The 27,495-nt window shown below is 35.5% G+C and overlaps 2 protein-coding genes and 1 long non-coding RNA gene across 3 annotated transcripts; 2 read left to right on the forward strand and 1 right to left on the reverse strand.

The window, feature by feature from the left end:
• The first annotated feature begins 1,772 nt into the window (after positions 1-1,772).
• On the forward strand, positions 1,773-4,027 carry LOC107786847 (protein PIN-LIKES 2-like). Its single transcript, XM_016608345.2, has 2 exons — positions 1,773-1,958; positions 2,416-4,027. Exon 2 carries the CDS (start codon positions 2,559-2,561, stop codon positions 3,921-3,923), a length of 1,365 nt encoding a protein of 454 aa, XP_016463831.1. The 5' UTR covers positions 1,773-1,958; positions 2,416-2,558; the 3' UTR covers positions 3,924-4,027.
• Positions 4,028-9,941: 5,914 nt separating this feature from the next.
• LOC107786848 (putative ribose-5-phosphate isomerase 2) lies at positions 9,942-11,367 on the forward strand. Its single transcript, XM_016608346.2, has one exon. It carries the CDS (start codon positions 10,374-10,376, stop codon positions 11,160-11,162), a length of 789 nt encoding a protein of 262 aa, XP_016463832.1. The 5' UTR covers positions 9,942-10,373; the 3' UTR covers positions 11,163-11,367.
• Positions 11,368-14,746: 3,379 nt separating this feature from the next.
• LOC142177950 (uncharacterized) lies at positions 14,747-17,413 on the reverse strand. The gene is made up of 2 exons (XR_012706460.1): positions 16,840-17,413; positions 14,747-16,680 (listed from the first exon to the last, which is right to left on the reverse strand). It is a non-coding gene; the product is annotated as an uncharacterized LOC142177950 (long non-coding RNA).
• Positions 17,414-27,495: the final 10,082 nt, after the last annotated feature.

Consider the following 27,495-nt stretch of genomic DNA (forward strand, 5'->3'; position numbering starts at 1 on the left):
GGGTTTTAAATATGTTTTGTTATTTTTATGGAAAATAATTTTGATGGGGTTATTTTTAGGATGGTGGTTGAACCATTAGAAGAGAGAATAAATTTAGGCCACCATATGCCAAACCCTAAAACGTTGACTTTTTTAATGCGAGTTTTTTTACACGCTTGATCCTTTTTTAACTATTATTTAAAATAATAGCATTATTTATTGTTTATTCCATAAATTATACTTTTTTTCATTATTAGCATATTATAAATATTAAGCTCAACATTTAATAAGTTAACTGACTCACTAATCACGGAAAGTACTTTTTTTGTCCATCTCCATTCTCCCTTTCCAACATTCATCTTCTTCGCTCTATTTTTGAAAAACTGATGCATATGTGAATGCCACCTAAATTCAAGATGTATTGATTTATACGTATTTTATACTTTGTATATCAAGTATCACTTTAATTTAAAATGTATTTTTATGTATATAATTTTTGTATATTTATTTGTGAAGTGCCATCTTATTTTAAGATGTATTTTTAATGTATACTTCAAATATATCTTATATGTCAGGTGCCATTTTAATTCAGGATGTAATTTTTATATTTTTTTTGTATATTTATATGCCATCTTAATTAAATTTAAGAAATATTTTTTTATGTATATTTCACATGTCTAAGTGTCATCTTAATTGAAGATGTATTTTTTATATATATTTTTTGTGTATTTTATATGTGTTAATTGAATGTATATTTTTTTATATATACGTTTTGTATATATTAACGTATATTATTATCGAAGTAAGATCTTTATGTTAAGAAAGGAAGAAAGAAGAAAGAGAAAATTTAAGAAAGATAATTAAAAAGAAAACGAATGGAACAGATTTAGAAAATATATTGGCTTCGGCAGAAAACAAAATTATGAAGATGAAGAAAAAGAAGAAAAGCTAATAGATAAAGAGAAAAAAAGGCATGATTTTTGTACCAAGAATTATTGACTTTCCATTCAAATTGCTTATGTTTAGAGATTAATAATTAATATTCCTATTTTAATAGAATTATGTGCTACAAATATAAACATTTTCCTACCACAGCTGTAATATTGGATTTCATGCTAAGAATTTGTTATATTTCTTTTAAACTGTGACAGTTATGTAAAATTCCCCTTTTATGCCACTTATTGGACCTAGTTATCATGCCATGCCAAATTCCCCCAAACTTAGGGCTGCAAATTAAACTTCGATTAGATAGGCAATAGTTTTGGTCCAGCAAATTCAATTTGGATAGACAATCTTAGGCCCACGAGATATGTTTTTGTCCAAGAATTCTCATATACTTGTAAAAGAGATCTTTACACATTTAACCGGTCGTATTTGCTATTTATTTTTTCTAATCGGTATATATAAATTATTGTTCATATATTCTTCTTAGGCCTCATAAATAATACATGGATAATTTTTAGGTAGTAAATATGCGATTTATGATTTCACCAATATCTCCCATTATATAAAAAATGATCTTAGTTATAACTAATATGCGATCAATCGGAGATCATTTAGGCAATTATAAATAATACATGGACGATTTCTAAGTAATACATAGACGATGTATGATTTTATCAAGATCTCTTTGTAAAAAAATGATTATGATTATGAATGTGCAAAAATAAAATAAAATGATAGTTTCCAAATATATATGTATATATTTTTTCCGCAAACCTCCGAGTCCTATGTGATAAGGGATAACACTATTTGGCAACAATTTTTGCCAACTTTTACGTATAAAACCTAAAACGAAATTAATTCTTCTCCCCTTGTGAAAATCTTACGTCCATATTATTGTGATTCCACAGATTCTCTATAACTCTTTTATAAAGAAGAATATTTTCACATTTCATTGATTCCAATGAAAGTTTTTGAATTTGATGCATTCTAGGTTGGCGTAAAATCTTCTTTTATTGCAGTTTGTGAGTTTTAAGGTAAATATGTTCTAACAATTCGTGATTCTGTTAATACCATAATTAGACTGCTGGAATTACTTGCTATTTTGTTTATTAATTGGTCTTATAATCATGAATTAATTCTAGTTTATCTTGTTTCTGGGAGATTTTCATTAATATTCCTTAAATCTGCTATAACATAGATCCCACCATGCGCGGAGTTCGGGGAAGGGTCTAACGACAAGGTATATTGTATGCAGTCTTACCCTGCATTTTTGCAAGAGATTGTTTTGACGGCTCGAACATGTGACCTCCTCGTTACCTATAAATGTTCAAATCACTTGAGAAATTAGTATTCATATTCTGTAATTGTTGTTTTTAAGAGATTGGTAATTTATTATTGTAAAATCATGCTGCTAAAGTTTATGAAAATTGAATAGTTTTTTTTATTCCAATATGCTAAAATATTTTGGAAATTCACTTTTCTATGTTACAGAGAAAACATTGTTTTGGTATAACCATCTGGTATAAGAAATACACTTGCCTGAGTAATCCGGATTGGCGCCGTGTAGGGCCCACTGTAGAGAGAAGCGCTCCCTGCCAAAGACACAGTTGATATTGGGGTAGTAAGAGGAAAAGATGTTAAGATTATTGACTGAAGTAGCTAATATTGGCAACACAAAATCTGCTGAAGAAGGCCTTATAAGTGCTGTGCTACCACTGCTTAAACTTCTTTCCCTTGCACTTTTCGGATTAGTTCTTGCTCACAAGAAATTCCAAATTGTCCCAAGGGAAACATTCAAATTGCTTAGCAAACTTGTTTTTGCTCTTTTCTTGCCATGTTTGATCTTCACTCACTTGGGACAATCGATAACGCTTGAGAATTTCGTGCATTGGTGGTTTATTCCGGTTAACGTGTTGTTAAGTACACTAGTTGGCTTTCTCTTAGGAGTATTAGTAGTGATCATATGTCGTCCACCTCAAGAATTTACCCGATTCACGATTATATTTACTGCATTTGGTAACACTGGAAATCTTCCGCTAGCTATAGTAAGCTCTATTTGTCATAGCGCGGATAATCCCTTTGGACCTGATTGCAAGAGGAATGGAGTTGCCTATGTTTCTTTTGCCCAATGGGTTGCTGTGATTTTAGTTTACACGCTCGTTTATCATATGATGGAACCTCCGATGGAATACTATGAGGTGGTCGAAGAGGGAGTTGAAAAGGAGGAGGATCAGCAGATGGATAATGAAGCGAGTAGGCCTCTTCTAGTTGAAGCAGAGTGGCCGGGGATTGAGGACAAAGAAAATGAACATTCAAAAACACCCCTTGTTGCAAGGATTTTTATGTCTGTTTCAAATCATTCGATATCCAATACACCTGATATCGAAAACAATGTAGTAGAAGATGGAGGTGAAAGTCCCAAGTCAATTAGGTGTTTGGCAGCACCTAAAGTTGTGAAAAAAATGAGAACAGTTGCTGAACAGACTCCTGTACAGCACATACTTCAGCCACCGACGATTGCTTCTTTACTTGCCATAATCGTTGGGATGGTTCCTCATGTCAAGGCGTTTGTCTTTGGATACGATGCTCCTCTATCTTTCATCACGGATAGTTTAGAAATCTTAGCTGGTGCAATGGTACCATCGGTCATGCTAATTCTTGGAGGAATGCTCGCTGAAGGGCCTAACGATTCAAAACTTGGCCTTCGGACTATGATTGGTATATCGATAGCAAGACTTTTGGTGCTTCCTTTGTTGGGGATTGGAGTTGTTACGTTGGCTAATAAGCTGCATTTTCTTGTCGATGGTGATCATATGTATACTTTCGTGCTACTGTTGCAGTATACAACGCCAAGTGCAATCTTATTGGGAGCAATTGCTAGCTTGAGAGGTTATGCAGTAAGTGAGGCCTCAGCACTTATTTTCTGGCAACACTTATTGGCAATCTTTTCCCTGTCATTATACATTGTTGTTTACTTTAAGCTATTCTCTTTTTTCTGAGCTGAATTTCATGCACAGTTACATTGCTATTTTTGGTCATTTCATTGTGCGTAAATGCTTCATTTGAAAGGGCAAGATTATGTGTTATGACTAGCATATTCTGTATTGAGATGTTTGTGTATTATGCCTGATCTTATTTTTGACAAAGCAGAGAATGTATACAGAACTTGTTCAGAAGTATTTCACATTCTATCCTCGTATAGGTTTTTGTTTTTCTATCGGGGCAAACCGAAAGTTCTTTTATTTTAGTTGGGTGTGCGAACAAAGTTTCACGTTGAAAGCTGAAAAGATTGAAAACTTACATATAAGATATATGACTTTCTTAATAGTGTGAGGCCTTCTGGGAAAAACCATGCGTGCTTGCCTAAAACAGTCAAAATCAAACCATGTTAAGAATATCTTCTGACTGGTTGAGCCCTACATTTTTCACATTGGCATTGAATATGGTGATACTGATTTTGAACCTAGTCAAGATATGGGAAGAAATCAATCATTTAGCACTAGAATCTTTGGCATATGGAATAGTGTTATATTCATATTTGAATTGATTGCAAGATGTTAGGACCTATTTTGCAACTCTTTTGCATATGCTAGTTAAACTTGATATCTTTGGTTTTAACAAAAGAACAGAGAAGTTGACTTACTGATCAAAGGCTTCTTAGAGTTCCTGTGTTTAAATATTGGACTACAAAAACTCTATATGTTAACTTATGAGTAATGAAGGAGAGTCTTGGCGTAACTGGTAAAGTTGTTGAGGTCACGGGTTCGAGCCGTGGAAACAGACTCTTGTAGAAATGCAGGGTAAGGCTGCGTACGACAGACCCTTGTGGTCCGGCCCTTCCCCGGACCTCGCGCATAGCGGGAGCTTAGTGCACCGGACTGCCTTTTTTATGAGTAATCATCTTTTTGAATGTTAATGATACCTGATATGCTCTGCGTAGATGAAACCAATAGAACATGTTAGTCATAAGTCATAACAAATAGTAGTTTTTGATGTACCAGTCCATGCATGTGATATACTTAGGCTTAAGGTTTTATGTTCCAAATTTTGGGCTAGTTGATATTCCTTTTCACAGTGAATTGAGGATCAGACTTTAAGGTTCTTACCACTAAAAACATTGTATTTTTGAGTTATGGGTTCATAATTTACTATTTATTGATTTTTTAATAGTTTTTACGTATATATCTATATTCGGTGTAGAAAATACTGGATACAGTTGAACTCATCGAACTTAAGTTGTATTCACCTCTTTTCTAAAGAATAGCTTCATTTAACCCAAAATCTTACGATATAAGTATTCTCTATTGCCTGATCTAAGTGTCTTATATAATAAGTTTATGCAATTGTTTTGGTGGTGGATTTTCACTCTCCATGTTTGTTTGCTGAGAAAATTTTCTGACGGCTACTCTCCAAAAGTCTGTACTCTGTATATTTCCCCGTGTCCACATTAGTAAGTAACTTACTAAATTGCCTATTTAATACTGGTTTCTTTTTGGCCAAAAGTGTTTTTCCCAAAGTAAAGGTATTTTTGGCCGAGCTTTTAGAAGGAAAAGAAAAATATTTTTGGTTAGAAGCATAAGTAGTTTTGATAAGCAGAAGTAGTAGTTTCTTTTTAAAGTACTTTTTGAAAAACATTTTTGAGAAAGAAACACTTTTTAAAATCATGGCTAAACACTAATTATTGCTCAAGAGGCTAGACTATGCTACGCTGTCTTATCCTGTCATTCTGCAAGAGGCTGTTTTCACAGCTCAAACTCGTGACCTCCTGTTCAAAAGTGTTTTTCAAATTAATTAGTCAAATACAAACTGGTTCTCATCAAAAATACTTTTTTTTTAAAAAAACACTTATCAAAATAAGTCAATTTCAGATTACAATCTAACTATTAGTAACTTAAACATTTCTAAGGCTAAGTTTTGAGAAAATAAGATTACAAATTGAATCAGTTTTGTTCCTGCAAGATGTACATTTGGGTAGTTGGGCGATAAATGTTCTTCTCTGATCTTTGGAATCCCATATTAAGAATGTGAAAAACGTGCCTTGGGAGTTAGGACTGTAGTAGGTCGCAGTTTTGACTGAATGAAGGGTGAAAGTGCATTTTATAGAAGTTTGGGGGAGGAAACTGACAACTCAAGGTCCATTTGATCAATTGGTCATTTTTTATTTGGACCAAGAACGGAGAACCTTTACCAAATCTAGAGATTTGAATTGAAACTTATCCAAATCAAAAGTTATAGTATGATTTTTATTCTCTTAATTAAAAGAAATAAATGCAAATAGAGAAGACCATTTCACTAGGCAAAAAGAAACTTTGAATAGGGATGGTCAAACACTCTATTCTAATTCAAGATGGCATTAGAGTTCTTGCCCAAATAAGAAGTGCTTACCTAGAAAAGAAAATATGTTTGACTTAAAGTTTGTGGAAAATGTGGATTTCATTTTCAAAACTTAGTCCTTATTTTATGCAAATCAACATATTATGGTGATTGTTTTTATTTTCTAATCTTGCCTTCAAAGAAAAAAAAATTATGCTCTTCGTCTAACTAGGTGAATTTTAGTTGATTATCCTGAAAAATATTTTTATATTTGTCCAAAAAACAAAAAAACAAAATATTAACCTTTAAGCTTTGAAGCATTTCTTTCTATGGCCTATGGTACTTATGTATATTGATCGTAGAGATAATTTTATTATCAGATCATCTAAAAGAAAATTAAAGTTAACAATCTATAATTCATGGAATATAAGTAAACTAGAACACATGCAAATAATCTTTTACAATAGGTTAATTTTACTAATTTATCTTTAGTTTGCACAAGAAAGTCCAAAATCTTAGTGGTTTTCCTAGGGGGCAAAAGAACAAGGACAAGATGCTCCATGGATTATGGAGAAGATGTATCTTTTAATCAAACAATGAGACTCTAATTACAAAATGTTAGAATATCCATAGAATAATCCATTCAATGTCCATGAGTAAAGTAGACTTCCCAAATGTTGCTATCCTAGAAAAAAAAAAAACAAGATTACCTTAGTTCATTAACAATCAAAAAGCATAATCATGGAAAACTATATATATTAAAAAGCGTTTGAATGAATTACGATAGATAAATTTAAAGTTTAAAGCTTTTTTAATCATTAGGTATTTCGCTGACACAACTAGTTTATATTCCGCCAGTAAGCCTATTTAGAATAAGGAATTTACTTTCTATCAAAATATTCTTCATTTTCGGAACTCAAACTTAAAATCTCTAATTTTCAAAATTAGAAGAGTTTTAAAGATAGACAATTAAAATTGAGTATATGCCGAGAATTGAAACGAAAGCAAGATACATGCCTTGTTTCCTGCACCTAAGTACTAAGTACTAAGTAATATTTAATATTTGAGCTATCTTTATATATGGATTCTTTTCACATGGCCCCATTAAAAAAGAGAAAAAAGACATAGAGTTTGTTGTTATATAACTAAAATTAATTGCCCCCACTTCATAATCAAATATGCTTCTATGCTCAACTTCACTGATTTTGTGTCAATGGTTACGCAAATCTATTTGACTGTGTAGCAATAACTTTAAATTGATGACTGTTTTTTTTTTTTTTTAATTTCTTATCTGGTATTTAATTGGTATTTGTTTTGTAGCTTGATTAATCCAAATTCGTGTCGGGAAATTGAAAGGCAAAACGCTTCTTACCAAAGTCGATTTCCTTTCAAAGCTCGAACCTGAAATTTCTGATTAAAAAATTGGTGATTACAACTTACAATAATTAGTTTGAGCTATACGTTTGTACGCTAATATTCAGACTTTCTGAGTTGAAGATTGTTAAGAATTAAAGGGAGTTAGAAGAACACAGTATTTTGCCAAACAAAGAAGAAAATAAAATATTTCTAAAAAATATATTACTCCCTTCGTTCACTTTGAACTTTTCACACCCTTAAGAAACAATAAGTGAAATATATATTTTATAATTTTACCTATAATAATATTATCATTTCCAAAAGTCTTGGAAAATGATTTGAGGAATGAGTAGTTAATGATAAGGATAAAATATGAAGAAAAAAAAAGATTGTCTTTCTCTTGATTTAGTGTAGCGTACAAGTAAAATTGAAAATATATTTTTGGTATAGTGGACTAGTAAAAGTAAACGGATGGAGTACTTGTACAACAAAAGAACATCAAAATCTTTATTAGTGCCCTGGTCAAATTATTCCTTTCTTGTTCTTCTTCCATTTAACTACGTAGAATCATCTAAATTTCCTTTTCAATGAGAAATCCTAACAGCATAAAATAGCCCCATGTAAACGTTATATAATTCCTTATATCTTATTCGGTTAAATCGCACAAATGACATAGTTAGCCACACTTATTTTTGCTAGTCACTTTCCTATAGAATTTTATTATGAAAACCAAAGGAGGATATCATTTCATACAGAAAATAAGCAAAGAGAACAAAAAGGGGAAATTTTTAATGCCCAAATTCAAGGGATTGGTGGCTTTCTTGCAACCTTTGAAAGTGCTTTAGCTTTAACTTTGAGCAAAGTGGATTTTGGAGAATAAGAATAAATACATGCAAGTTTGATGTTGATTACAACGTGAGAGTTGAAATTTCTCATCTTATTTCCAACTACGTAGAAAAATATTGGTGCAATTTCACTTATATTGATTTGCTTTTAAAGTTTTAGTAAAGGCCAAGGCCAGAGGAAATGCATAGTATATATGCTTCTTATCTTCCTCTTCTTTTTCCTTTTTGACATATGAACTGGATTATTTCTTTATTTGTATTAGAGATAAGATGCTTTTAGTAATATGTATTAAGTAGCATATTTCTTCAATGTGTACTCTTGATTCTTTAATTGATCAAATATGCAGAAATATTTTTATTAACATGTGCGGTAAAACTCGAATTTAGAACATTTATCTACTCTAAAATCTGTTAGTGAAATGCTAGTTTTATTTATTTGTATTAAGTATTTGGACCCAAAAAAAACGTAGTATTAAGTATGCAACACTTTCTACCTGCTACCAAAAGAAATTAAGGGGAAAACGATTTTAAATTAAAACAATATTCTTAAGAGGCGTTCTTTTTTCTTTTCTTTGACCAAAAGAAAATATATCATAGTCAACTGAGAGTGAAAAGGTCATTAAACATTAATAACCACTTGCCATTTTCAATAAATGGAAAGGGAAGAGAAAGAAGAAAAATAGTAAATCCATCAATAATCTATGAATGAGATAGCCAAGGAACGTGATTGAGGGTTAAAATTCATTTACTTTTAATCAAATGTTTCATGTTTGAATTTTAAAAGTAAAAAATACATGGTAGGGACTATTCCATTTTATAATGTTACGTGTCCTAAATACATATTAATCTTGTCAGCGGAATCCAAATATTGAATAATATGTCATAAAAAATTCAAATTAATCGCGTCAATAGAACCAATACAACCATCCCCAAATAGTTATACGTTAAGAAAAAAGTCTGAATTAATTATGCTAGTGAATCCCCAATCTGGAATGGTTATTACATTTAATTAAGTAATATGATCTTTACACAAATAGCCGGTCGAATTTACTATTTACTTTTCTTAATTCATGTGCATAAATTATATACATTAGGGATCGTTTAATAGGATGTATTAAGAAAATTATTTTTACCTTGTTTGGTAGTGTTTTTCAATAATTAGTTATATATAGCAAACAATGGCATTAGCAATATTATAATTTTTAATACATAGATAAACATGTATAAAGATAGGATTGTCCTTTCAAAACCTTTAATATACCAAATCAAACAGTAAATAAAAAATAATCTCAGCATATCTAATCTCAACATTATTAATTCAAACATTACTAATATACGATATTCAATAATATTATTTTATAAACCTTAACAAACGGCCCCTTATAAATATATTATACACAAATTATACATATATTATATGAATTAATTATTTTTAATTTAAACTAGCGAGTGATGCTATTTACATAAAAATAATATGGATGCTAGTAGTTTATTGGTTCGAGGATTCTGTCACGTCTCCTCCTTCCCACGAATCCTCTCTTCTCCCTCCTCCTCCTTATTCCTTCTTAATTTACCTATAAATTCTGCCCTAAACCCTAACAAATGTAACACACAGGAAAAAAAATCTTCCTTTTCCGTCCCCCTCTTCTCTCCTCCACACAAGTTCCAATCTTTATCACCTCATTCATATCTTTTGTCCATTTTCTCTTTTTTTAAAAAGACCCTTTTATTCAGATTTCTTCTTTCTTTTTCCCCCAATTCATTTCACATTTTCTTTTTGCTCAATTTTTCATCTATATATGCCCTCTAATAGTTTCATTCTTCATCTCACTTCAACCCCTTTAACATTTTGTGTTAAAGATCCATTCTTTTTCTTATTCTCTTCAATTCTTGATTTTTTTTCTATTGGTTTTAGCAATTACCATTTTAATAATAATGGCTATTGCTTACCCTCAATTTTTCAAACCCAAAAAGGTGGAACCTTCATTAATGGTTTCAGTTTCTTCTGTCAATTTATCACAAGATGAGCTTAAAAAAGTTGCAGCATATAAAGCGGTTGAATTTGTTGAGTCAGGTATGGTTGTTGGTTTAGGCACAGGTTCAACAGCAAAACATGCTGTAGACAAAATAGCTGAATTATTACACACTGGAAAATTAAAAAACATTATAGGAATACCAACTTCCAAGATTACACATGAACAAGCTGTTTCACTTGGTATACCATTATCAGATCTGAATAAACATCCAATTGTTGATTTATCAATTGATGGTGCTGATGAAGTTGACCAAGAAATGAATTTGGTCAAAGGTAGAGGAGGGTCATTACTTAGAGAAAAAATGGTTGAAGCTGCTTCAAAGAAATTTATTGTTATAGTTGATGAGTCAAAATTGGTGAATTATTTAGGTGGTAGTGGACTTGCTATGCCTGTTGAGATTGTTCCCTTTTGTTGGGAATTTACACTTAAAAGGCTTGAGATGTTGTTTATTGAAGCTGGTTGTGTTGGGAAATTGAGAACTGTTGGAGAAGATGGTGAAGCTTATGTTACTGATAATGGTAATTATATTATTGATTTGTATTTCAAGAAAGATATGGGAGATTTGAAAGCTGCTAGTGATGCTATTTTGAGACTTGCTGGTGTTGTTGAGCATGGTATGTTTATTGATATGGCTACAACTGTTATTGTGGCTGGAAAACTTGGTGTTTCTGTTACTAATAAGGAGTAATAAATAGGATTAAGGTTGGAATTTAGATCAGTTTGTTATCTTTTTAGGAATCATATTTTTTTACTAATATTATTCAGCTGAGGTATTAGGTTGTTATCTTGCTGAAATATTTATGTGGCAAGTGAAAAAAATGTGGTGCTTTTTGTGCCAACTAATATATTGAATGGTTTGGGGTATTTTTGCCTCAAAGTTGCTATCTTTGAAATGGCTCATTGATGAACAAATTTTTATGCTATTTCTTGATATATCATTTTTGGCATGGTTTAGCATTTCTTACTATCTGTGACTGCTTTGAGGTTCTTGATTATATCATTTTTGCATGGTTTAGCATTTTTGAGTATCTGTGAGCTGATTTGAGATTCATCTAAGTTCTGTTGTCACCTGATTGTATTATGTATATGCTCAATACCATTATATTTGAATCTGAAGGGAGCCTTGGAACAACGGTCAAGTTGTCTTCGCGTGACTTATAGGTTTCGGGTTCGAGCCGTGGAATCAGCCATAGGCCGCCTACATTACATCCTTTGTGATGCGGCCCTTCTCCGAACCCTGTGTGAACACGGGATGCTTTGTGAACTGGGCTGTCCTTTTTTTTAACTATTATATATTTGAATCTTCTGGTTCATGGTAATATGGCTATACTTTTATGATGGTAAATTGTTCCCTGCATATCATGTTGAAAGATCCTAAGCGCTTCTTGAATTATATAGTACTTGTTTAGCCTTAATTCTTTCTTTGAGCCGTCTATCGAAAATAGTATCTCTCTTTTCTCAAGGGAAGGGTCTGCTTACATATTATCCTCCTCATATCTCATTTGTCGGAATATACTGGGTTTTTTGTTGCTGTTGTACTTGTTTTGCGTTAATATCAGCATGTCTTGATGCACTATGGATTAGTGCAGTTCTTAAACTTCTAAGTCTTTAAATGTAATTAGTGAATGCTGCTATTAGGTGTCTAACTCCCTGTTAATGTTAACGTCCCCCATAAGAGGGCAGCCCAGTGAACCCTCAGGGGTTGGCCTGGTGGCAATTGACTTGAGCCTTGGGGTTTGCTCCCTTTCAAGGTCTCAAGTTCGAAACCCACTGGGTGCAAACAATTTCTGAGGGCCATCGGACTGGGTAAAACCTGAATTAATCGTGGTGCACTTGCGGGAAACTCCTTGCCGAGGGCCTGTGCACCCCCGGGATTAGTCGGGGCTCAAAGAGACTCGGACACCCGGTGCAAAATCAAAAAAGGGCAGCCCAGTGCATTAAGCTCTCGCTATGCGCGGGATCCAGAGAAGAGCCGGACCACAAAGTTTTATTGTGCGCAGTCTTACCGTGCATTTCTGCAAGAGGCTGTTTTCACGGCCTGAACCCATAACCTTCCTGGTCACATGGCAACAACTTTATCAGTCAAGCCCAAGACTCCCCGTGTGAATGATTTTTTGCATTGTTATGACTGCTAATCTAGGGGAAATGATATAATGATATTGGTAGCCTAGTATAATCTGCTTTTAGCTGAAATGGAAGAAGGTTAAGGACTAGAATTAACAATTATATAGGATGTTAACAGGTGTATATATTATATCTTTGAAAAGAATGAACAATGATGTGCAGCTCCATCTATAGTGTTACAAGTTGTGACACTATAATTTGTTTGTCATTCTGTATGTTGGAAAGTATTCCTTTTTAGAAGCAAGTGGTCCTCTCCTTTCCCACAACTTGTCACTTGTATGATTTTGATTTGATGTTCTGGACTACTGGGGACCTTGTGTATAATGTGGACAGATGGCGTTTCTTGTAAGATTTGGATATTTATGAGAATCTTTTCATTTTATAATGTTTGTATCGAAAAACTATATTCATCAGGACTCGGATAGATGATCAGAAATCACCTAACGTTAAGGTTTTATTATCTCTGATGCGATTTGATCTTGGTCTCCCTTGATTTCTTCTCACATTATTGATCGTTTAGACTACACCCTCGGGTGGAAGGAGAGATATTGATGAATCTAGCCAGGATTTGGACCACATTATCTTTTCGGATAGGTGCTTATCTCGCATGTAAATTCATCTTGGTTAGAAATTAGAATATAGACATCACACGCTTCAATTATGGCCTCTGTTTTAGTTCTCTGTTTGATCCATAGACTATATATTACTACCGTTATGTTAAACCTTCAATTTGTTTTGAAAGATAATATGTTCCTCGGGCAAAGGAATGTATGAAAATTCCAAGGTAGACCGCCTCTGTGTTTATATATTTTTGTGCAGAGATTTTGCAGTTTCTAGCATGTGAAGACCCATATGTAGTTTCAGCTGCTGGAATTTTCAAAGCTCTGGTGTTGTTACAGACTTACAATAGCACAGAGCTAAATTGAAGAAATAAGATCAACGTCTTGTTTCTAACATTACTGCTCTTAGTTTCTATACAGCTAACAATACGTACTTAGAGGCGCATGTCGTGAGTTTGAACCCCGGCTCGATTTGGATGAGTTCCTTGATTAGAATTGTGTGTAGAATTTGATTAACTCATGTTTATGCTCTCTTATAATGATTAATATTCTAAACCGTGTTTGCATTATGGGACATGAAATGAAGCAAATTTTCTTTTATCAAGAGATCATTAACATGTATCTTAAACCTGGTGATTACTTTCATAATCTACTTTGCAGTCAAATTGCAATTGTTAAGGTTTACATTTCACTCTCAAACTAATGTGATCTTAATTGGTAAGAGATGCTGATAGGCAAATTATTATACCATAGAAATTAATCTTCTACTCTAACTGTTAACTATACCCCTAATGGATCGGTTGCTAGTAAATAGTCAGAAGCATACGAAAAAGTTAACTCGAACATCACCATTAAAAAATTTATGTGAACCATTTAATATATAAAATTTACAACATAAGATTAGAAGATCTTAGGTTGATGAATTCTCTTGTACGTTGGTGCAATTTCGTTAGGTATGCATGCATATGCCAAAGTATACGATATACTTTCACATGCCTTGTCAATTTAACACGTTTTGCTTGCTTTGTCGGTAGGTGGGAGTACATATAAGGGATATGAGAATATACTCAAAGAGGATTGATATGGGCAACAAGGCCATATAGAGGTACCTCTAAAGGCTTAGATTTTTTCAACTACCCAAAGTTAATAGGTGAAATATGCTCTAAAACGTTTTACCCTTGGTAAATAAGTAATAAATGTCATAAAAAAGAACAGTTTGGTGCACGAAACATCCTACATTCATACAAGAGATAGGCCGCATCCCAAGAGGTGTAATGTAGGCAACAACCTACCCTAATAAAGTATTAGTGATTAATTTCACGGTTCGAACCCGAGGTAGGTCACATAGAGACAACTTTATTGTTGCTCCAAGACTCCCCTTCAATGAATGTCACAAAAAAATTATTAAAATTAAATGTCGATCCCTTTGTATTTAATTTGTGTGGTCCGAGCCATTTGATTTAACCTATATATACACGACTTTATCTCTCTTTTGGGGTGAAAATAGAAGTTTCAATTGCTCAAAATGTACAAATATTTCCAACCATAGACTCACAAGGTATGGTTTATACAATTCCTCTAGGATGAGTTTAATAAGCAGCAATCAGATTTCTAATTGAAAGCCACAAGGTATGTTCTTCTGCAAATTTTACAATGATTCTAATAAAGAAATCTCAGAGTACAATGAGATTAACAAAAATACAGTCAAACCTCTCTATAACATCCTCGTTTGTTCCAGATATTTTTGGATGTTATAGCGAATTGATGTCGTAGAAAATATATTATAACAAAAGATTTCCTTGCAAGCTGTCAGTTATGACCAACAGACATAAAATAGGAGCCATGTTTTTGCGACATAGTCCACGACTTCCTTCTCATTGCTGAAAATGTAGCCAAATTCGTTTCGACAAGCAAAGACAGTTGTGCTTAAAAGTATCGTCTCTGTGACTGCAATGAGCATTGCAGAAAACACAGATATGCTGATTAGGTAGTTGTTACTACCATCAGTCTATAAGCTCTTTGGTTAACAAACAACAACATACCCATACCCAGTATAATCTCACAAGTAGTGTGTAGTGTGTACGCAGACCTAACTTCTTCCTGGTGAGATAGAGTATCAATCAATACAGAAATGGACAGAAACAAATATGCAGCAAAAGAATATCCTATTTTAGTGAATTCATGAGTGTTACAGAGGGGGCTATATATAGCACATAGAGCAGCTACGTGTCCAAACAAGAGAGGAGAATGGAAATACAATGACAACTGTGATAGTTGTATAGTACAATGGATAAGACATCTGTATATAAATTACTATCTTTAATATAGAAAAGCTATTTCCGATAGACCCTCGACTAAAGAAAAAATGAAAAAGGACGAAGAAGAAGAAGAAAGAGGAAGAAGAAAGAAAGAAGAGGAATACAAAAGACGAAAAGGAAAAAAGGGGAGAGAAGGAGAAGGTGAAAAATAAACAGTAGTATCAAATAGTAACAACAAGAAAATAAGATGCACGAAGCGAACGAAACAACATGCAAATAATAGAGATCAAAGAATATGAAAATACAAGAGTGCTACTAATACTACAGGTAATGAAAGGGAAACTCTTTGATTACCTACTAACCTCCTACCATAATTCTCAACCTCCTATAAGCTCTTTGGCTGAACTTAGATAATTTGGCTCATAATTACCAACATGCTATCCTAAATAAGGCAGACCACTATGATATTTTTTAGGAAATACCAATAAGTTCAAAATAACACTACAAAGTAACTTACAGGTGTAGTGGCTCAGTCCTAGGGTAAAACTAGCTAAGTCTTGCCTTCTACATTCTCGTTTTAATTTTTCTTGATGAAACTCTTAACATGTAACAGAAAGGGAGATTATACTGGGATGTCGAATCCATGTATGTTTAAGAAAGAATTCGAGGTATGCCGAAGTTGGTAATTTGTTTGTATAATGTATGCTGATGTGCTACATATGCATAAACTCAGAAAAGATAAGCACTTACGCAAAGCAATATGATAACTGCACCTTGTATCCATTTCAGATACAAGTATACAACAATACTCTCTCCGGTCAATTTTGGCACACTCCTTAAGAAAATACTAACTCCTAAATTATGTAAAAGGACACTTATTTTGGACCAAAATAAAGAGGCCAAGCGAGGATCGGATCGGAGGGAGTATTTCCTAACCTCCACGTCGCATCATTCTTCCTTTTAGTATAGGTTTCTGATAACCAAATCAACAATCACTTCCTCTTTTATGGATAGTCTCTATTAGCTTAACTACAACATATAAGCACTTATGCTTCGCTATCAAACATATATACACAATATCAACTTGACAATGACTGAAATAGATCCTTTGATGGGGAATATATAGTGTCCATGCCTAGCCTTGTAAAACAAAGTCTTGTCCTTTTTCCCCTCTCTTTTCTGTCATTAATGCATTCTTTCAACCATCCTTTACTTACTTTGTCCTGCGCCACATTCTCTCTTTTCTCTTTCGCTGTTGTGTGTTCTATCAAAACAAACTGCTTCATGTTAGTTATTAAAGGCTTTAGACACAGATATAATTACTCTTGTTGGATTGGCTCTGAAGTAAATCTAGTGCTCGTACTGCACCGATTAGTAGCTATGGTTATGAAAGCTAAAAAAAAATGATAACATGTAAATATACCTGAACTAGAACTCAGTTTGCAGCATTTCTTGTTGGATCAAGACATCCCTGAGGGCTACTGGCACACGGTTCAAATTAAAACTCGGTGGATCTTTGCAGCCCTCAACTTTAGTTGGGTCCTTTTTTTTTTTTCTTTTTGCTAATCGAGAAATTCACGAGGATCACTAGCACACGGTTCAAAATTAGGTGGATAATGGGCCTGCACCTCTATCCTCTTCCACTTAAATATCAAGCCTTGTGTGTGACTCATGACGTGTGCCTGACCAACAAATGAGAAGTTAAGGCTGCATCATGGAATGTCAAAGGAATTAAGACTGATAAGTCGCTTTTATTTGTGATTTTATAAGTCGCAATTCCATTTTGCAATTTATCCATTTTTACGAGTTATAAGTCGCATTTTCTCAAATAATAAAAAGTAGTAATAAGTTATTCTTCAATGTAGCGTAGCACATATTTATTAAAGGCCTAAAAGGAACTGATAAAATACTATTAAGTATCATATATACATTAGTGGATTTCTACATTTCTCAAAAAAATTAACAATCATTAATTATAAATTTTTTTACCTCCTATAGCAAAGCTTTATACCTTATTTATTATAAATAAATATCCTTTTAAAATATTATTTTCTATAGCTACCTTTTAGTTTCTATAGCAAAACTAGTATTATACCCGCACGATGTGCGAATAATTTTGTGACTATACTAAACTTTATAAATTTTAAAATTTTTATGAATAACTACTGGCACAAACTCAAACAGTATACCTCCACATATCGACGGTGATACATACAAATAAAAATATAATATGATTCAAAATAAATGATACTATTTGAAATAATAATTAATAAAGATACAATTAGTAATATCTAAATTTAAATTACAAAAGAGTTATATTCTATTATTATTTCAACAGAAGTACCTCTTACAACATCAACTGATATCAACCTAAAGTTACACAATTTATTACATTCACTATTTTCATGTTGAAACACAAACTAATATGTACATATTTGATGATTTATTGACAACCAACTTATTCTCGTTTTTGGGAGTTATCAATATATAGACCAATTGGATCAGAATTTGCTCAATAATTTTGATGTAACTTTAACTTTAACCACACAATTAAAGTCAGTTTGCTTTCAACAATTTAAATGACATCTTTGAGACGTAGTGGACTATTCAAATCACTATTTGTAAGCAGGAATATTCGATAAACCTCTTCAACGTTATGAATTTTAATATTATTTAGCAATTTATTTTGTAAGAATTGATGTTTTTCCATTAAATAAACTTTTAACCTACTTTTAGTATTTCTATTTTGCCATGCATATGTCACGATCCAAAATCCAACTAGCCGTGATGGCACCTAACCTCACCCGTTAGGTAAGCCAAATAACAATAATTCGATTCAATTAATATTTAAATGACTCTAATACACTCCCCAAGGATTGGTAGTACAAATCATGAGCTTCTAAGATTAGAATTTACAAAGTTGGTATGAAATAAATACATCATCTGTTTGAAATGTACATAAACAGATTTTTTATAAATCTAAGGCTACCATGAACACGAGGCAACTACGACCAGAACACAGGTACATCTTCAAATCCAGCTCCCATCGATCACAGCAACATCAACATCCAATATCTGCACGCAAGGTGCAGAAGTGTAGTATGAGTACAACTGACCCCATGTACTCAATAAGTAACAAACCTAACCTTAGGTTGAAAGTACCGACGAGCTTGTACCAAGGTCGGGTCCCAACTTCAATAACCAACAGTAGTTCATAACAACTTAAACAAGTAATACCAGAAGTAACTCAACAATCGAATGCTCAACAAAAACATGATTTCTGAAAATAGTTTTGTCTTTCAAGTACATCGATGAAAACCCAAATCGTTTACCGAAGTTGCTAAAAATATGAATAAGTTTGAAAACAATAATTTTTCCAAAATCTTTTCAATAATAAATAATATGTCACGACCCAAAATCCATTAAAGGTCGTAATGGCACCGGACACCGCGATCAGACAAGCCAACAATAAATACTCAATTTGGTTCTCGTTTTTAATATTTTGAAATTATATTTTTCCTTCAATTAAATAGTAAAAGGTGGAATTTACAAGATAAATAATAATGTTTTCAACAAGTTCAATACAAGACACCTATAATCACCCCAAACCCCGATGTCACAAGTGCATGAGCATCAACTGGAAGTGAAATAAAATACAACATTTGTCCGGAATACAAATTTGGATAGGAGAAATATAAATACTCTGAAGGAGACTCTGCTAGCTGTGGATCGTAGTAGAGAGTGCAGCTCACCTAAGTCCCCGCAATAACCGTGCCTCTGCGCCCACAAGATCTCTAGACATATATATACCTACACAAAAATGTGCAGCAAGTATAATATGAGTACGTAAATCAACGCGTATCCAGTAAGTATCCTGCCTAACTTCGAAGAAGTAGTGACGAGGGGTCGACTCGGACACTTACTATGGGCTATAATTAATATACCAATGATATAATTAAACATGGATCACGTAGAACAGCTGTAAGCCCAATATCATGAAATAAGTAAATAATTCTTTTGTTAATAGAAAATTTTTCCAAATTTATTTTCATCATTTAACAATTTATAGCTCAGGCCAATGAAGCAGTATCGATTATTACAATTTTCAAAGCAATTAATACAATCATGCGCAAGTCATGCCGAGGTCGTACGGCCCGATCCAACATATAAATATAAATTATGCACTACCGAGGGTCGAACGATACGAACCATAGATGCATCTATTACCCCGCTCGCGGATCATACATGCGTCGCAGTCAAATATAAATTTATCAATAAATCATAACAAGCTTATACCCCGCTCGCGGATCATACATGCGATGCGGTCAAATATAAATTTATCAATAAATCATAAACCTTTCTGGATCCTTTTCAAGATAAAGACAATTCGACTTGAAGCTTTTACCCCGCTCGCGGATCATACATGCGACGCGGTCAAATATAAATTTCTTAAGTTATTATAATTTTCCTCAATTTCTTTTGGAAAATACGAAGTCCAAATGAAAACTTTTTAAAAACTTAATTTCCTCAATTTCAATTCTTCTCAAGACAATTAATACGCAAACCTCGATCTTGCTTCTTCTCAAGACAAACAATAACCACAAATCAAATAACAATATCAATAAGGCATGATGTAAACTTAAAACTACCCGGACATAGGCATAGCTAGTAGCTACGCACGGACTCTCACATCGTGCGTACGTAGCCCCCACAAATAGAGGCACACATTTAGTCAATTCACCTATGGGGTTAATTCCCTCTTACAAGGTTAGAAAGGAGACTTACCTCGCTCCGAAATTCCATAATCGGCTCCAAAGCCTTTCCAACAACTCAAATTGATGCCCAACGCTTCAAAACTAGTCAAATAAGATGCAACCCCATCAAAATATGCTCTAATACTCATAATTAATCAATTTACAACAATTTCCAACTCCGCTCGAAAAGTCGATAAAAATCATCCTCGGGCCCACGTGCCCGGATTTCGAAAGTTTTCGAAGATAACTATTACCTATGACCTCATGAACTCAAAATACAATTTATTTCCAATTCCATGCCCAAATTCGGGGTCAAAATCCAAAAATATCAATTTCTAGGTTTTTCTTCAAAATTTCAAATTTCTACCAAATTTCCATGCTTGAACCCACATAAAAATCATGTATTTGACTCAAAATAGGTGGGAGTTACTTACCTCATTATTGATGATGAAATCCCCTCTTCAAAATCTCCAAAAATCGCCCAACCAAAATGAAGAATGGGTGAAATGAACCCAAACCCCGCTTAAAAGCATTCTGCCCAGCCCGACTTTCGCACATGCGGCCTCTTCGTCGAATCTGCGGTCACGCAGGTGCGGCCAAAACCTCGCACATGCTCATTCCCTCTGCCTAGCACGACTCCTCACCTGCGCCTTTCCTTCTGCATATGCGCCTTTGCAGGTGCGGACATACCCTCGCACCTGCGCTCCCATACTCTTCTCTCACTCTCGCACCTGCGACGCACCTCCGCATCGGCGACCTCGCAGGTGCGGACGACCCTTCGCACCTGCGGTCACTGCCCAACTTCGCCCAAACCGCACCTGCGACCATTGGCTCGCACCTGCGGCCCTCTTTGCGCAGGTGCGATCACACCAGATATCATATGCCTCATCTTTTCTTCCAAGTCCAAACTCGATCTGTTAACCATCCGGAATCCACCCGAGGCCCTTGGGACCTCAACCAATTATACCAACACGTCCCAAAAATACATTACGAACATAGTCGAGCCTTTAAATCATATCCAACAACATCGAAACTACGAATCACCCTCCAATTCAAACTCAATGAACTTTAGAACTTCAAACTCTTACAATTGATGCCGAAACCTACCAAATCACGTCCGATTGATCTCAAATTTTGCACACAAGTCATAATTAGCATTAGAGACCTATTCCAACTTTAGGAATCGTAATCCGACTTTCAAATTTCTAACTTTCACCAAATGACCCCGAAATGACCTACGGACCTCCAAATCCACTTCCGGACGCGCTCCCAATACTGGAATCACCATACGGAGCTATTCCCAGACTCGAAATCCCAAACGGACATTGATAACATTAAAATACACTTCAACTCAAATTAATGAAAATTTTCCAAAATGCCAACTTCCATAATAGGCGCCGAAACGCTCCCGGGTCATCCAAAACCCAATCCGAACATACACCCAAGTCTAAAATCATCATACGAACCTGTTGAAACTTTCAAATCCCGATTCCTAGGTCATTTACTCAAAAATCACACCTTAGTCACTCTTTCCAACTTAAAGCTTCCGAAATGTGAATTTTCTTTTCAAATCAACTCCGAACTTCCCGAAATTAAATTCCAACCACGCGTACAAGTCGTAATACCTGAACTAAAGCTGCTTAGGGACTCAAACTATCGAACGACGTGCTAGAGCTCAAAACGACTGGTCAGGTCGTTAAATAAGATGTTTCATTTTTTTCTTTCCAGATAACCAGTATAAAACAAATGCATCACTATGCCCATCTGCCAACATGTGTGAGAAATCATGAATGATGTAATATCGTACATCATGAGGAAAAATACATCTCTATGCCTGTATCTCAAGTACGCATGTCAAATGCAATGCATCTCGATGATGAGCTCATATACTCACACTCTCAGAGTACTCAATCTCACTGTCTTGCATTCTCTCTCACTATGCTCAGCACACTCAATCACTCAGCATTGTACAATACCCGCTGCGACGTGCAGCCCGATCCATATTTATAGTAGACTACGCTCACTGGGGGTGTGCAGACTCAGGAGGGGCTCCTTTCAGCCCAAGCGCTATAATCCGTACGGACAACTCACGTGCTGCATGGACAACTAATGTGCCATAATATCAATATCTGGAATCGCACGGACCACTCATGTGCTGCGCAAACAATTCACGTGTTATAGTATCAATATCTAGATCCGCACGGACAATTCACGTGCTATAGTATCAACAACTGGATCCGCACGGACAACTCACGTGCTATAATAAGCCAATCTGGCCTACTACAGTGTGCAGCCCGATACCATAATTATCCTCACAATCAGGCCCTCGACCTCACTCAGTCATCAACCTTTCTAGTCTCTCGGGCTCACAATATCATAATAATAGCCCGAAAATGATGATATGATGTATCAATAAATAACAACAGAGACAGAGATATGATATGTAATGACATGAATATGAATTTTTCAATTTAAAACAAATAATTCACAATAATATGACCTCTGTGGGTCCCAATAATACTGGCACTGTAACAACCCGACCGGCCGTTTTGAGAGTTAGAGCCCCGAGCCCCTATTAACTATTTTCCCCATATCTATTTCTGCTATTATGACTTGTCGGGGTGATTGATTTTGAGTTTCAGAGTGTTTTGGGACACTTAGTCCCTAAATGAGAGCTTAAGCCTTAGGATTTGGACCATAGTCGGAACTATGTAAAGACGACTTCAGAATGGAATTTCGTCAGTTCCGTTAGCTCCGTTAGGTGAATTTGGGTTTAGGGGCGTGTCCAGATTATGTTTTGGAGGTCCGTAACTCATTTAGGTTTGAAATGGCGAAAGTCGAATTTTTGGAGTTTTGGGCCAGTAGTGAAATTTTTGATATCAAAGTTGTTTTCTGATTTCGGAAGTTGGAGTAGGTTTGTAATGTTGATTATGACTTGTGTGAAAAATTTGAGGTCAATCAAACGTGATTTGATAGGTTTCGGCATCCGTTGTAGAATTTTGAAGTTTCAAGTTCTTTAAGTTTGAATTGGAGGGTGATTCATGATTTTAGCATTGTTTGATGTGATTTGAGAGCTCGACTGAGTTTGTAGCGTGTTTTAGGATTGGTTGGTATGTTTGGTCGAGGTCCCAGGGGCCTCGGGTGAGTTTCGGATGCTTAACAAATCACTTTTGGACTTTGGAAGATAGCGGATTTCTGGTGTTCTGTTGCAGGCATTTTCTTCATCGCGTTCGTGAGGGAGTGCTCGTGTTCGCGTACGGTATCTGTGAAGGGCAGCTGAATTACTCTTCGCATCCGGGATGTCTCTCTCACATTCACGAAGGTATGGAACCTCGAAGCTATGCATTCGTGACATGGTCCTCGCATTCGCGAAGAAGAACTGGAGGCATGCGAGATTTCGTGCTTCGCGTTCGCGATGGAGATCCCGCGTTCGCGAAGGGTCAAGCTGAGTGGTCTTCACGTTCACGAAATGTGCATCACATTTGCGATGGAGGATTTTTGGGCCGAAGTAAATTGTAATTCGCGAACGCGAGGGTGTGGCCGCGTTCGCGAAGAATGACACGTCTGGGCAATATTAAAGTTTCCAAAAATGGGGGTTATGCCATTTTTATCAAAAACTTGAGTTGGGAGCTCGGATTTTGGACGAGGGATTGAGGGATTTTCAAAGATATCGATTGGGTAACGATTCTTAACTCATTTATGGTTATATTCCACTAATCTATGCTTGAATTCATTGTTTAATTTCGGATTTGGGGTGAAAATTTGAGAAAAGTTCTTAGGCCGAATTTTGGGCTTTTGATCGAGATTTTGGTATTGAATTTGAGAAATTTTGGTACGAGTCAACTCGTGAGTGAATGGGTGTTCGTATTTTATGACTTTTACCCGATTCCGAGACGTGGGCCCCACGAGCAATTTTTGAGTTAATTTCGGAATTTTTGTTAAAATGTTGATTTCATCAATTAGATGAGTCTATTATGGTTGTATTTATGATATGTAATTGCTTTTGGTTAGATTTGGGCCATTCAGAGCCGGATATTCATGGGAAAGGCATTGTGACCGATTGATTAAGCTTGGTTCGAGGTAAGTGGCTTGCCTAACCTTGTGTTGGGTACTTTCCCCTTAGGATATTTCAATATTATTTGGTGTGTGGGCACCGTGTACGTGAGGTGACGAGTACGTACACGGGCTGCTATTTCAAAAATCCTGTTTATCCTTTTAAAATCATAAATGGTTTCTCTTATTAAATTGCACTAATATGTTTACTTGTTTAGTTTAGACTAGAAAAGCATGCTTACGTGTTTTAACTGCCTATTTGACATTCTGTGCGCCATGCTTAGTTAAATCCCTATTTTCCTTATCTGTGATTAGTGTAAACTGTATAATTCGAGGCCATACCTGTCATTGTATCTTGCATTGCATATTTAAATTGGGACTACAGACGTATTCCGGGAGATCCCCCAGCACTGCATATTTACTTTGGGACTACGGACGTATTTCGGGAGATCCCCCTGTACTGCATATTCATTCGGAACTACGGGACGACATCCCTAGAGATTCCCCATTGTGTTTACTTTGTTCTGAGCCGAGGGCTCCTTTAACTGTTAAAATTTTGAGAATTTATTTAATTGTATTACCGTAAATTTTACTTATATCTTTTACTGTTTAATTTATTATATTTACTCCGGTAGGGCCTCGACCTGACCTCGTCACTACTCAACTGAGGTTAGGCTTGGCACTTACTGGGTATCTGTAACGACCCGACCGGTCGTTTCGAGAGTTGTAACCCTGTTTTCCCCATTCCTACTTCTTTTTGTGTTATTCAACTATATTATGTTATATCGAATTAGTTTGTTCGAGTCCGGAAGGAACTCGGAGTGAAATGAGACACTTAGTCTCATAATTAAAAATTTTAAGTTAGAAAAGTGGACCGGATATGGACCTATATGTAAACGACCTCTGATTTGAATTTTGATGATTCCAATAGCTCCGTATGGTGATTTTGGCCTTAGAAACGTGTTTGGAATATTATTTGGAAGTCCGTAGAGGAATAGGCTTGAAATGCATTTTTGGCTTAGGAGCGTGTCCGAAATATTATTTGGAAGTCTGTAGAGGAATTAGGCTTGAAATGTCGGAAGTTTTATTTTTGAGAAGTTTGTATGGGGGGTTGAATTTTTGATATCAGTGTCGGAATCCGATTCTGAAAATTGGAATACATCTGTTATGTTATTTATGACTTGTGTTCAAAATTTGAGGTCAATCGGACGTGATTTGATAGGTTCCGGAGTTGTTTGTAGAAATTAGAAATTTCAAAGTTCATTAGGCTTGAATTGGGGTGTAATTCATGGTTTTAGCGTTGTTTGAGGTGATTTGAGGATTCGACTAAGTTCGTATGATGTTTTTGGATTTGTTGGTATATTTGGTTGAGGTCCCAAGGGCCTCGGGTGAGTTTCGGATGGTTAACGGATCAAAAATTGAACTAGAACAGCTGCTGCAATTTCCTTCTATTGGAAATTGCTTCTGCCCAGAAATCAAGCCCAGATCGAGCTCAAGGTCGAGGGCCACGATCGAAGCCCAGATCGAGCTCAGGGTCGAGGGCCACGATCGAAGCCCAGATCGAGCTCATGGTCGAGGGGCATGATCGAAGCCATGATCGAGCCCAGGATCGAGAACCAGGATCGAGGGGAAAGACTGAGGACCAAGATCGAGGACCTCGATCGAAGGCCAAGATCGAGGGCCAAGATCGAGGAAGAACCGAGGATGTCTGGGCAGAATTATAAAAACAGGGACTTCGTCCCATTTGCCCTTTTTGACAAATTGGAGCTTGGGGAGAGGCGATTTTTGATATATTTTCAAGGAAAACTTGAGGTAAGTCCCTTGTGATCATTTCTACTCCATAATATTGAATTATCATCGAGTAATCCGACTAGATTACATGATTTTGAGGTGTAAATCAGAGATTGAAACTTAGAAATTTGGAAATTAGATTTGTAGATTTGAGGGTCAAGTTGAGGTCGGATTTTGGTAAAATTGGTATGGGTAGACTCGTGGTTGAATGGGCTTTCGGATTTTGTAACTTTTGTTGGGTTCCGAGATGTGGGCCCCACAGGCGATTTTTGAGCCAATTTCGGGTTTTAGTCTAATTTTGAAGCTTTTCTTGTGGAATTCATTCCATTAGCGTATATTGATGGTATTATACTGATTGTGAATAGATTTGGAGTAATTGGAGGCAGAGTCCAGAGGCAAGAGCATTGCGGGGTAGAGATTTGACCGGTTTGAGGTAAGTAACAATTGTAAATCTAGTCCTGAGGGTATGAAACCTCAGATTTTGTATCATTCTACTATTTTTAGTGACGCACATGCTAGGTGATGGGCGTGTGGGCGTGCACTATTGGGGATTTGTGACTTGGTCCGCCCCGTAGCAACTGTAAAGTTGCATACTTTGTTAAAACCATTGATACTTATATGATTTAGAAAGATTTTATGTAAATTGGGCTGAATGCCATGTTTGGGCCTTGCGCTAATGCTGTCTGGACCCTTAGGGGATGTTTGATATCATCCTCTCATTGTTTTCGATTGAAAATCTATAATCAGTCATGTTTATACTTGTTTACTGCATAACTCAGTTTTATGACTCTATTTTGATGCATATAAATGTTTTGGGCCGAATGCCCTGTTTTACTGAAATGCCCGAGTGGCTTGATTTGTGAGGATGCGTGTGAATCGGGGCTACCTGCCTGCAGCATACTTGTGACTGAGTGAGTCCGAGGGCCTGATTGGTGAGGATGAGTGTGGATCGGGGCTGCCCGCCTGCAGCATATTTTACTATTATTGCACGTGAGTTATCCGTGCAGATTATAGCGCTTGGGCTGAAGGAGCCCCTCCGGAGTCTGTACATACCCCCAGTGAGCGCAGGTACCTACTGAGTGCCGAGTGCCGAGTGCTGAGTCACTGGGAGGCAAAAGTAATTGTGAGGTATGCCCGAGTGGCAAGAGTGATTGTGAGGTATGCCCGAGTGGATGTTTATGATTTCATCATTTTTGCTCACCTTTGCATTGAGCCTTTGTTTGAAAAACTATTGGAAATAAAAATGTCTTTAAAATGATTTTTATTGGAACGGGGTTTAAACGAGATGTTTGATTAAAATCCTGATTTTTAAGAGCATGTGGTATTTTACCGAGATTTCCTGATATGAACGTTATATGCTTTATTGCTCGTCACTACTGCTCAGTCTTTATTTATTGTTGTTACTTACTGAGTTGGCGTACTCACGTTACTCCCTACACTTTATGTGCAGATCCAGGTGTGGCTGGACACGGTAGCGGTTA

This window comes from Nicotiana tabacum, chromosome 24 (genome assembly GCF_000715075.1).
Source record: "Nicotiana tabacum cultivar K326 chromosome 24, ASM71507v2, whole genome shotgun sequence".
Taxonomy (NCBI): domain Eukaryota; kingdom Viridiplantae; phylum Streptophyta; class Magnoliopsida; order Solanales; family Solanaceae; genus Nicotiana; species Nicotiana tabacum.